The sequence below is a fragment of the Chiloscyllium punctatum genome, chromosome 8, assembly GCF_047496795.1.
Source record: "Chiloscyllium punctatum isolate Juve2018m chromosome 8, sChiPun1.3, whole genome shotgun sequence".
Classification (NCBI taxonomy): domain Eukaryota; kingdom Metazoa; phylum Chordata; class Chondrichthyes; order Orectolobiformes; family Hemiscylliidae; genus Chiloscyllium; species Chiloscyllium punctatum.
In genome coordinates this window covers 82,005,905-82,019,098 of record NC_092746.1, presented here as the reverse complement: position 1 = coordinate 82,019,098, position 13,194 = coordinate 82,005,905, and the positions used below count along the sequence as shown (strand labels likewise).

Genomic DNA, 13,194 nt, shown 5'->3' with positions numbered 1-13,194 from the left:
AACCGGTTGAAGTCAGAGAGTGGTGGTAGATGGTAAATATTCAGCCTGGAGCCCAGTTACAAGTGGAGTTCCACAGGGATCAGTTCTGGGTCCTCTGCTGTTTGTAATTTTTATTAATGACTTGGAAGAGGGAGTCGAAGGGTGGGTCAGTAAATTTGCAGACGATACGAAGATTGGTGGAGTTGTGGATAGCGAGGAGGGCTCTTGTCGGCTGCAAAGGGACTGAGATATGATGCAGAGCTGGGCTGAGGAGTGGCAGTTGGAGTTCAATTCTGTCAAGTGTGAGGTTGTCCATTTTGGAAGGACAAATGAGAACGTGGAATACAGGGTTAGTGGTAGGGTTCTTAGTAAGGTGGAGGAGCTGAGGGATCTTGGGGTCTATGTTCATAGATCTTTGAAAGTTGCCACTCAGGTGGATAGAGCTTGTAAGAAGGCCTATGGTGTATTAGCGTTCATTAGCAGAGGGATTGAATTCAAGAGTCGTGAGGTAATGTTGCAGCTGTACAGGACCTTGGTTAGGCCACATTTGGAGTACTGTTTGCAGTTCTGGTCGCCTCATTTTAGGAAAGATGTGGAAGCTTTGGAGAGGGTGCAGAGGAGATTTACCAGGATGTTGCCTGGAATGGAGAATAGGTCGTACGTGGATAGGTTGAGAGTACTAGGCCTTTTCTCATTGGAACGGCGAAGGCTGAGGGGTGACTTGATAGAGGTTTATAAGATGATCAGGGGAATAGATAGAGTAGACAGTCAGAGACTTTTTCCCCGGTACAACAGAGTGTTACAAGGGGACGTAAATTTAAGGTGAAGGGTGGAAGGTATAGGGGGAATGTCAGGGGTAGGTTCTTTACCCAGAGATTGGTGGGGGCATGGAATGCGCTGCCTGTGGGAGTGGCAGAGTCAGAATCATTGGTGACCTTTAAGCGGCAATTGGATAGGTACATGGATAGGTGCTTAAGCTAGGACAAATGTTCGGCACAACACTGTGGGCCGAAGGGCCTGTTCTGTGCTGTATTCTATGTTCTATGTCTTTTAAATGTTACAATTGTATCAGCCTCCACCACTTCCTCTGGCAGCTCATTCCATACACACACCACCCTCTATGTGAAAATATTGCCCCTCAGATCCCTTTTTTATACCAAAGCCTATGCCCTCCAGTTCTAGACTCTCCCACCCCAAGGAAAAGACCTTGTCTATTTACCCTATCCGTGCCCCTCATGATTTTATAAACCCCTATAAGGTCACCCCTCAGCCTTCAACACTCCAGTGAAAACAGCACCATCCTATTCAGCCTCTCCCTATAGCTCAAATCCTGCAACCCTGTCAACATCCTTGTAAATCTTCTCTGAACCCTTCCAAGTTTCACAACATCCTTCCGATAGGAAGGAGACCAGAATTGCATGCAATATTCCAACAGTGGCCTAACCAATGTCCTGTACAGCCGCAACATGACCTCCCAACTTGTATACTCAGTGCTCTGACCAATAAAGACAAGATAGTCTTCTTCACTATCCTATCTATCTGCGACTCCACTTTCAAGGAGCTATGAGCCTGCACTTGAAGGTCTCTTTGTTCAGCAACACTCCCTAGGACCTTACCATTAAGTGTATAAGTCCTGCTAAGCTTTGCTTTCCCAAAATGCAGCATCTTGCATTTATCTGATTAAACATCATCTGCCATTTCTCAACCCATTGGTCCATCTGATCAAGATCCTGTTGTAATCTGAGATAACCTTCATTGCTGTCCACTACATCTCCAGTTTTGGTGTCATTTGCAAACTTACTAACTAGACCTCCTATGTTCATATCCACATCATTTATGTAAATTATGAAAAGCAGTGGACCCAACACTGATCCTTGTGGCACTCCACTGGTCACAGGCCTCCAGTCTGAAAAACAACCCTCCACCACCACCATCCTCTGTCTTCTACCTTCGAGCCAGTTCTTTATCCAACTGGCTAGTTCTCCCTGTATTCCATGAGATCTAACCTTGCTAACCAGTCTCCCATGGGATGCCTTGTCAAATGCTTTATTAAAGTTCATATAGATCACATCCACTGCTCTGCCCTCATCAATCCTCTTTGTTACTTTTTCAGAAAACTCAATCAAGTTCATGAGACATGATTTCCCACACACAAAGGCAGGTTGACTATCCCTAATCAGTCCTTGCATTTCCAAATATGTTTCAATCCTGTCCCTCAGGATTCCTTCCAAAAACATGCCCATCGCTGATGTTGGTCTCATCGGTCTATAGTTCTCTGGTTTGTCCTTAAACAGTGGCACCACGTTAGCCAGCCTCCAGTCTTCTGGCACCTCACCTGTGACTATCGATGATACAAATACCTCAACAAGGGGTCCAGCAATCACTTCCCTTGCTTCCTACAGAGTTCTAGGATACCCCTGATCAGGCCCTGGGGAGTTATCCACCTTCATGCGTTTCCAGATATCCAGCACTCCCTCCTCTGTAATATGGGCATTTTTCAAGATGTCTGACATCAAATGCTCTAAGGATGAGGCATTTGATGTGATCTCTTTAAAATGCTTGATTTTATTTTATTCAGCAACTATTAAATACATTTGTCAAGGCTTCAGACATGCTTTTAATCTTGTATGGTATTTATTTCTGTGTGAGGTAATTCCGTAATGGGTACTGTTACTTGTGTCCAGTGTCAAATTTACCTCAGCTCATTCAAATTTTATGTCAAAAGGTACAATGCTGTTCATGATTTATGAATTGTTAGAGTTTATATTTGAAAGTTTGTGCTTTTTTGAATCCCATCTGACCTTGATCACATCTACTGAAAATTTTTAAAAGTTTCTTTCTGCCAATAAGAAGTAAATAACTATATTTCTGCTTTCACCTTTTGTTCCAAGGCTGAATGTTTCCTGATGCTCACTATTTTTAGTTTATTAAATTTTACATTGTTAATAAATTAAATAACCTTTGTTCTGCTATTTCCAATTCCTAGGAATAATGGACTGTTGTCCATTTTATTATATTGCTTTTGTTGAAGAGTTTATATTGTTTTCTGAATTGTATGTAATGGAAAATATGTCATTATTTTAAATTATTGAAAAAGAAAAATATATTGGAGGCATATATTTTAATCCATGAAATACAAGCTGAAAAACCTTCAGCTGGCTTTCTGGATGTACAAGTTATAAATTTGCCAGCTGTTTCTCCACCATTTTCTACTATTAATCTGCCATCACTCATCCATTTCCATACTGAGATTCCTATAGTTCCACGTGTTATAAGATTTACCTCACTGGAAACTATATAATTCGGGTGATTTGTAGAACACTGAACTTTGATGCAGCATCAAAGACACTCTGTAAGATAATGGCTACCCTGATTGGATCATTTCTCACTGTGTTGTGTGGAAGTTCATGAATGGGCCTAAGGCATCAGTTTCGATCTTGAAAAGTACCCAGCTTACCTCACAGAATCACAGATCTGTTAGAGTGCATAAGGATACCTACTGTGCCTGCACTGGTTCAATTCCCTAGTACCAGTTGCCTGACTTTTCCCCTATCCCTGCACACTATTCTATCCAAGTAATCATCCAATGCCCTCATGAATGGTTTAATTGAACCTGCCTCTGCCACATGTCTAGGATTGCGGTACCTCAGATAAAACAACTGAAAGTTTTGAACGTCAGGTGACATCAGCTGTCTCACATTACTACGATGCTGTAGTCTTAAGAGTAGTATTCACTACCAACAGCATTCTGTCTTCCAGCCACAAAAGACATTCTAATTATCACTCAAATGAAGAATGTGCGCTATGATTTTCAGTGCTGGTGCAATGCTGAGTATGTGGGCTCAATGTCCCAAAGACTGGCAGATCATGTGCTTATCCAAATATCTTTCAAATGTTGTAGCTGTATTTGCATCCACCTAGAGTAGATGGGGAGAAACTTCCATTTTAGACGTGTTGACACCTACAACAAACCCAACTTAAGGTTACTTGGCACAGAAGGAGAGAGATTTGATGTCTTTCCATACACTTTTTCATGATTTATGTTACAAAAACAGATTGTTGGAAAAGCTGAGCAGGTGTGGCAGCTTCTATGAAGAGAAATTGCAGTTAAGGTTTTGGGTATGGTGACCCTTTCTCAAAACTGAGGGTAACTAGGATAATGTTGGTTTTTATGCAGAGGATTGCATGGAGGAAGGTGTAAGAAGTAAATGATAGGTAGGGATAGAGCCCAAAGATAGCGAAGAACAGTTGAACAGAAGAGTGTAATTTACAATTTGACCAGGAGGTTAAATAGCTGTTAATGAAGATTGTTAGTGGTGACTATGCATACCAGATAATGTAATCACAAAACCTGGTGTGCTGTGGGTGGGGCTGCAACATAGAGTTCAAGCCGTAAGGCTATTCAACTCAATATTAAGTCCAGAAGACTGCAGGGTCCACAAGTAGATAATTAAGTGCTGTTCTTCCAGTTTATGTTGAGCTTCATTGGAACATGGTGGCACAGTGGTTAGCACTGCTGCCTCACAGTACGATCGACTGTGGTTCGATTCCCGCCTCAGGCGACTGACTGTGTGGAGTTTGCACATTCTCCCCGTGTCTGCATGGGTTTCCTCCAGGTGCTCCGGTTTCCTCCCACAGTCCAAACATGGGCAAGTTAGATGACTTGGCCATGCTAAATTGCCCGTAGTGTTAGGTGAAGGGGTAATGTAGGAGAATGGATCTGGGTGGATTGCGCTTCGGCGGGTCGGTGTGGACTTGTTGGGCCAAAGGTCCTGTTTCCACACTATAAGTAATCTAATCTAATCTAATCACTGCAGCAATCCTTATACAGAGATGTTGGCCAGGGAAACAGGGTGGTGTTTTGAAGTGACAGGTAACTGGAAGCTCAGGGTCTTTTTTGCGGGCAAAAGGTGGGTGTTCTGCGCAGTAGTGACCAAGTCTGTGTTTTGTTTCCCCAGTGTAGAGGAGATTATGTTGTGAACAGTGAATACAGTAGATAAAATTGTGTGAAGTGCAGGTAAAACATTGCTTCACCTGGAAGGTATGTTTGGGCCCTTGGACACTGAGGAGGGAGGTGGTAAATGGTCAAGTGTTACACCTTTGGCAATTGCAGGGGAAGGTGATGTGGGGGTGTGTTGGGAGTGAACAGAGTGGACACGGTGTCACGGAGAGAACAATCCCCATGGAAAGCAGACAAGGGAGTGGAGGGGAATATGTGTCTGGTGGTGGCATCTCGCTGTCAGTGGCGGTAATAGTGGCTGATGATTTTCTGGATGTGAATGCTCGTGGGATCGTAGGTAAGGACAAATGAGGACCCTGATGCTTTTGTATTACAGTATGGAAGAGAGCAGATGAAGTCCGAGGTGTGGGAGATGGGTCGGACCTGGTTGAGGGCCCAGTCAACAACAGTGTTGGGGGGATTTTTGGTTGAGGAAGAAGATGGATGTTTTGGAGGCTTCCCTGTTGAATTTTACATCATCAGAACATATGTGACGGAGACGGAGGAACTGGGAGAATGGGATGGAGTCTTTACAAGAAACAAGGTGTGAGGATGAATCGTGCAGGTAGCTGTGGAAATCGGCCAGTTTATAATGGATGTTACGTCCTGTCTTTTCACAAAGGGAAACAGATGTCGAGGAGGGGAGGAGTCAATGATGGATCAGGTGAAAATGAGAGCAAGTTGGAAGTGAAATCAATGAATTTTTCCAATTCCAGATGAGAGAAGGAAGCAGCACTGATGACATTGATATATTGGAGAAAGAGTTGTTGGTGGGGGTCGGAATAGGACTGGAATAAGGAATGTTTCATGTATACCCGAAAGAGACAGGCATAACGTGGGCCATGTGGGCCTTGATTTATGATTTTACGTATCTGGACTTTCATTGTTTCTGACATAAAACCATAGTGATAAAATGTTTGAGATTTAGATCTCTGTCAATTTCAATTTTTCTTAGAGTTTGGATTTTCAACTAGTGACATATGCAAGTTGACTTATTTGTGGAAGGGGTTTAAAAATTAATTAGGCCAGTCCTTGTGGAATCATGACTTAAAAACCAGCATGTATCAGAAAGATCAAATGATTCAAAGGCCCTTGGTATCAAAGTTTGATTATAGTCATAGAGGTGTACAGCATGGAAGCAGACCCTTCGGTCCAACCTGTTCATGCTGACCCAACCCAGTCTAGTCCCACCTGCCAGCATATCCCTCCAAACTCTTCCTATTCATATACCCATCCAAATGCCTTTTAAATGTTGCAATTGTACCAGCCTCCACCACTTCCTCTAACAGCTCATTCCTGTGAGAAAAGGTTGCCCCTTAGGTCTCTTTTATATCTTTCCCCTCTCACCCTAAACCTATGTCCTCTAGTTCTGGACTCCCTCACCTCCAGGGAAAAGACTTTGTCTATTTATCCTATCTATGTCCCTCGTAATTTTGTAAACCTCCATAAGGTCACCCCTCAGCCTCTGACGCTCCAGGGAAAACAGCCCCAGCCTGTTCAGCCTCTCCCTATAGCTCAAATCCTCCAACCCTGGCAGCATCCTTGTAAATCTTTTCTGAACCCTTTCAAGTTTCACAACCTCTTTCCGATAGGAAGGAGACCAGCATTGCATGCAGTATTCCAGCAGTAGCCTAACCAATGTCCTGCACAGCTGCAACATAACCTCCCAACTCCTGTACTCAATACTCTGACCAATAAAGGAAAGCATACCAAATGCCGCCTTCACTATCCTAACTACCTGTGACTCCACTTTCAAGGAGCAATGACCAGCAGTCCAAGGTCTCTTTGTTCATTTCTAACGTGAGGCTTGATGACAAGGGAGACAAAACATTAAGCTATAGCAAAATCTAAATGAGTATGTTTTAAAAATTGAATTCCGATCTTTTTAGGTTCAGTTTGAAAGAGACAGTACAGAAGTTATAAGCAAAAAGAGATTGTTCAGAACAGTTCAGGGAATATGTAACCTCTATAAGAGTTTCAGTTTGTGAAAACTTCCAGGCCAACATTGCTTGGTTAGTACACCTCTGACTATTAAAAGATTGACAAAGTTTAAAATGTAAATTGTGTGAATATTCAAGGAAAAGACTTCACTGCTCATGTGACAGGAAATGAGAAGTCAAACCTACAGATCCGATAGGGAACGAAAATTTCTTTGGATTTTGGATTTCATGAAACTGTGGGAGTTGTGATTCCACAGGCTCACCACTCTCAGGGAGAAGGAATTACTTATCATCTTAGTTTGAAATTACCTACCCTGTACTCTTAGTCTGTAAATCCTGGTTTGGGGCTCCCTGGTCTTTAGGAACCTACGTCCCATATCATATCCCTCATTGCATATCCCTCTTTTCCAGTCTGCAGATCATCTTCCTTCCCGTTTTTGCTACCAAAATGGATAACCTCATATTCAATGCACATTATACTTCATCTGTCGTGCATAAATCCACTCACTCAATTTGTCCAAATCACACTGAAGTATCTTTGTATCATCCTCACAATTTACCTTCTCACCCAGCTTTATGTCATCTTCACCTTTGAAATATTACATTTTGTTCCCTCATCTAAACCATTAACTGCTTATGAATAATTGGACTCCAAGCACTGATCTGACAATAATCCATTAAACACTGGCTTCCATTGAGGAAAATAAACCCGTTTTTCCCACGCTTTGTTTCCTGTCTGCCAACCCATTCTCTCTCCATGCCCACACACCACTGACTCCCCCCATTCATGGCTGATCTTTGTGTTTGGAGCTTTCCATTCCCATGTAGTCCCCCTGCACCTCAAACCGATGACCTTTGATTCCATTGCAACAAGAACCCATCTAGCTCAGAGTTGATGTAAATTGTAAAAAGGTGAGACTACAACAGGCCCCTAAGGGACTCCACTTGTGGCATTATGCCGATCATAAAGACTCAGTTATGTACTCCTTGCTTCCTGCTTGACAGCCTGTTCATGCTGATTCCCTTCACTGAGCATTTATTTTCTGCAGTAACATTATATCAAATATTTCTGGAAATCTATGCACAGTAGATCTACGACCTCCCTTTTGTCCACAGCACGTGCTACTCCTTCAGAGAACCCTACTAAATCAGTTCAACATGATAAAACCAAAGCACCTTTGATCCTTACTGATTACTTTGTGTTTTTCTAAGTGGGGAGCTATAATCTCTCCATTGATCAATTTATGCCTTTCCCACCCCAAGTATCAAGGTAATTGACTTACAGCTTTTTGTTTGCTGCCTCCATACCTTTTTGAACAGTGGAGTTATGTTTGCTACTTTCCTGTTTGATGGTAGCTGAAAGAATTTTGGAAAATCCGTGCAACACATTTTCAAGTTCATTAGTAACTTCTTTTACAACCAATGTATGAGGTCCATCTAGACCGAGAGACTTGTCAGCTCACAGCTCCATCAGTTGCTTTGTAATTGTACTTCTGCTAAATTCCTTCTCTGTCTTCCACCACCCAACTTAAAGCCTTTACTATTTCTTTTGTAGTTTGTAGTGAAGACAGAAGTAAAATATTTGAAACAAAAACAGAAATTGGTGGAAAACCTCATTACATCTGGCAGCATCTGTGGAGAAAAATCAGAGTTAACGTTGCAGGTCCAATGACCCTCCTTCAGAAACATTTGTTAATTTCATCTGCCATTTCCTTATTTTCGACTATTAACTCCCCATTGACATTCTCTAGAGGACCATTGTTTACTTTTTTCCTTTTTAAATACCCGTGGAAACACTCGCTTTCTGTTGTGACATAACTAGATAGGATTGTCAAATATTCTAATTTCTTTCTCCTGGTTTATATTTTAGTGGTTTATATTCTGATCTGAGCTGCAACTCATCATTGTGTATTTACCTCTGCAAAAAAAAATAAATTCCAATTCCTCAGGCATGCCCTGACTTTTGCAAAATCATGTTGGCTTTCTCTGATCAGCTGAAAAAATTCAAAGTGTTTAGTCACCCTATCCTCAATTATAGACTTGAATAATTTACTGACAGCAGATGTCAAAATAATTGGTCTATAATTCCCTAGTTTCCCTTTATTACCCTTTTGTAAGTAGTAGACTGACAGGCTCAATTTTCCAATTTAAACAAACAGTTTCCAAATTGAGAGAATTTGGAAGATAATAATTAGGGCATTGCAATATTCTTGCCTACTTCCTTTAAAGCTGCATGATATAAACTCCTCTCGACCTTGAAACCATTGATTTCTTCATTACTGTTATTTTGCTTAATACTAACTTTGTTGAATTCCTGTTCTTGTTCATTACAAGCTTCCTTGGGATGTTGGACAGTTTTCCTGTACTGGCTAAAAGTAGTTTTCTTTAGCACATTCACCATTTCCTTATTTTCATTGACAGTATCGCTGTTAATATTGCTTCAGATCATCCCCCCCTTTCCCTAATGCAACCACTATTTCTTTTGTTCTGACATCTGTTTCTTTTCACACTCCCTTTTTATAGAGTAGAATTGCGACAGTGCAGAAAGAAGCCATTTGGCCCATTGAGTCCACACGGGCCCCCCAAAGATTATCCCACTCAACACCAGCTCCCCACCCTATCCCAGTAAACACACATTTACCATGGCTAATCCATCCAGCTTGCACATTCCTGGACACAATGGGATAATTTACCAAAATCAGTCCACATAATCTCTACATTTTGAATTGTGGGAGGAGACCAGAGCATCGAGCAGAAGCTCACACAGACATGGGGAGAACATGCAGTCTCCACATAGACACTCACCCAAGTGTGTGCCTTGAACCCAAGCCCCTGGTGCTGCGAGGCAGCAATGCTAACCACTGAGCCACTGTGCTACCCATTTTGTAATGGAATATCTTTTTGTCATCCTTCATTCTTTGCGGCTTTGCAATTCTCCTCAATCTGTGTTACTTTTTACATTTTTGTTATGCTTTTGATTTTAACTTACTTTTGATATTTATCTCTTGTACGTGGCTTACATTTTTGGGCAAGTAGAGTTCTTGTCTGCTGTGGTATTAACAGGTTCTGTATCACAAATTAATTTTTGAAAGGCTCTTGCAGATTTTCTGTCATTTTGCCCAGTTACTGTCTTATTCCATTGATGTCAGCCATTTCTAACTCTACAATCCTGCTATGGTCCAGCATTAACTCTGTTTATGTGAATAGGCTTTAAGCATGTTATAATCAGGCCCTTCGGCAAATTGCATTTCTTGCTTTTGAGCTCTGTGTTGAACTCGATCCTCTTGTGATCACCTTTAATTTTTTGCTTACACATCATTAAGGTGCTAACTAAATCTCATTTCTTACTCATTAGTAGATCGAATGGAATGTGCCCTCTTATTGATTCTTGGACATACTATTGTACATACTGACATTCACCATTTTTCTAACGTGTGCTTAGCTGCTATCCCAAGCTAGAGTGCCTGCAGATTGTTCTCCAAGTCTTGCCACCTTGACCTACATGAGCTCAAGGTTTCCCAGTTCCTCCAGTTTAGATAACTCACCTTTGTGTTTACATCTGGGAAGGGCTTAAAAAATAATGCTCTAAGATGGATAATTTGTGAAAATTATGAAATTGATAATAGCTATCTGACAATAGGGCATAAAGGAATCTTCAGATTTATCCCAGGGATCAATGAGCGGGTTTTGTTTGTATGAAGCCATTGAAATATTTGACGTATGCAGAGGAACCTTGATTATCCAAAGGACACAAACTGGGAGTATTTCCTTCGGTTAATCTAGTGCTGGATAATCAAATGCCGGATAACATAGTTAGCCAACCATCAGAACCTTGCGATTGTGTTCAGATAATCCAAAATTCAATTAATTGAATGCTGGATAATTGAGGTTCCTCTGTATGGATTTGTAGAAGACAGTTGACAAAGGTACATGCAATAGACCTGTTAGCAAAATGAAAGCCTGCTGGATCAAAAACAGCATGCCAGTGAAATTTTCTAAGGGGCTGCACTTGGGATCACTTCTGTTTTTTAAATTATATTAATGAACTGGATATGCAAGGCCATAATTTCAATGTTTGCAAATGGGATAGTGTACATGGAAATATCATAATGCGATGGATGTTAGGAGACTTCAAGAGGACAGAGACAATTGTAAAAAATAGGATTAGGGCTAAGGTCATATTCCTGGCAGCTGAAACTTAATACAAAGTGCAAGTGAAGAGCTACATTTTGGGAAGAGGAATGAATATAGAAATAATTAGTTCAATTTTAAAGAAGGTGCAGGAACGAGGAGGCCTGGAGTGAATGTTCAGTAATCCTTGAGCGTGGCACGACACCATGAGAAAACTGTTAAAATCTTGTGGAATCTTAGGCTTTGTAATTTGAGGCAAATGGAATATGAAGGTAGACAGGCAGGAAACTTGAAGAACTCAGCAAGCCAGGCAGCAACAGGCATTGAAGAAGTCGACATTTCGGGTGTAACCCTTCAGGACTGGGTGTGCGTGTAAGGGGAGCTGCAGTGGCACGTGGAATGGATGTTGTGCGGTGGAGGGCTGTATGGATGACAGAGGGGGCAAAAGATCAAAGTAGGTGGACATCTGGGATGTTTGAAAGTGGAATGTCTCCTCATCTGAGCAGATGTGGTGTAGGTGGAGGAATTTGCAGAATGGGATGGAGTTCTTGCAGGGTATTGGGTGGGAGGAGGTGTAGTCCAGATAGTTGAGTCTGTGGGTTACTTGTAAATGTCCACTGGAGACTGTCACCAGAGATGGAAATGGAGAGGTCAAGAAAGGGGAGGGAGGTGTCAGAGATGAACCATGTGAATTTGATGGTGGGGTGGAAATTGTGGGCGAAGTCAATGAACTGCTCCAGTTCAGCTTGGGTGCAGGACGCTGCACCGATGAAACGGCGAAAGGGTTGTCTTTGAAAGCAAGAAAGCAATGCTGAACCTTTAAAAATTGGCTGGACCTCATCTGAAGACCATTTTATTAATAAGGTTTTAGTACTAAATTAATTTTGGATACTATACTTTAGAATTTATATTCAACCTTGAGAGTAGATGCAGAACAAAACTACTACAGTTGTACTTCAGGAAATAGGAACTTCAGTTATGTGGAGGTATTGGAATAGCTGAATAGCAGTTCAGAACTGGAGCGGTTCATCAACTTCGCCCACAACTTTCACCCCCACCATCAAATTCACATGGTTCATCTCTGACACCTCCCTCCCCTTTCTTGACCTCTCCATTTCCATCTCCGGTGACAGTCTCCAGATGCCTGAAATGTTTTTTTCCTGCTCTTCGGGTGCTGCTTGACCTGTTCTTTTCCAGCACCACACTCTTGATTCTAATCTCCAGCATCTGCAATACTCACTTCTGCCATATTGGAATAGCTAGCTGTTCTCCTAAGGACAATATATGTTTCAGAGGAAATTTGATAGAGGTATTCAAAATGAAGGAGGACAAATTGTTCTAGTTTGCAAAAGGGTGAGTAATCAGAGAACATACACTTAAGATATTTGATTTAAAGGAATCAGAGACAACATAAGGAAAGTTTTTTTAACATGGTGAATTATGACGACCAAGAATGCAGTGGTCAAAAGGATGGTGGAAGCAAAGGTGCTAAGTCTTAAAATGTAATTGATTAAACACTTAAGGCAAAATATTTACAGGGTTAAGGGGAAAGAACAGGAAAATAGGATTGAACTGATAGTTTAAATCATGGAAGACTGAAAGGCCTCTTTCATTGCAATATAATTCTAAATTTTCTGTTCGAAAAGAGGTATAGGAATAAAAAAAATGAAGTCATTAACTTTGATATGCTCCTTTTAAGTTACATTTTCTTTACCTTCCAGGCCAAGTATAAAGAAGACTTTGAAAAGAACCGGGGAAGAGGATTTAGTATTGTTACTGACACTCCCGAACTGCAAAGATTAAAAAGAACTCAAGAGCAAATTAGTAATGTATGTAATGTTCTGTGTGAGAACATGCATGAGGACAATCTTTATTTCTTGTTTTGTGCATTAATTGTAGACAATGAAAATGGTATAGCTGTGATAGGAGAGAATGATTGTGTATATGTGTGCCTGTGTGGGGTGAAAATTAGAATGCCTGGATATAGAATATGGAGTGAAATGGAGTGATTTTTTCCCAAAACCCCTCATTTTGTTTTTGTTGCAATGTACAATTTGCCCCACTAGAAACAAATGTGTTAATGTGTTCTTAGAAAGTGGGAATTGTTTTATATCACATGGATTCTAGAAGTGCACGTGAGGCTGT

The 13,194-nt window shown here is 41.2% G+C and overlaps 1 protein-coding gene across 2 annotated transcripts in view; it reads left to right on the top strand.

Annotated features, from left to right (window-relative positions):
* Positions 1-13,194, top strand: part of nebl (nebulette) — a 339,083-nt gene that overhangs the window by 190,718 nt on the left and 135,171 nt on the right. For both annotated transcript variants that reach the window (XM_072575934.1, XM_072575935.1), the window contains exon 4: positions 12,771-12,878. In XM_072575934.1, coding sequence (XP_072432035.1) covers positions 12,771-12,878 — 108 coding nt within the window. The remainder of the gene's footprint in view (positions 1-12,770; positions 12,879-13,194) is intronic.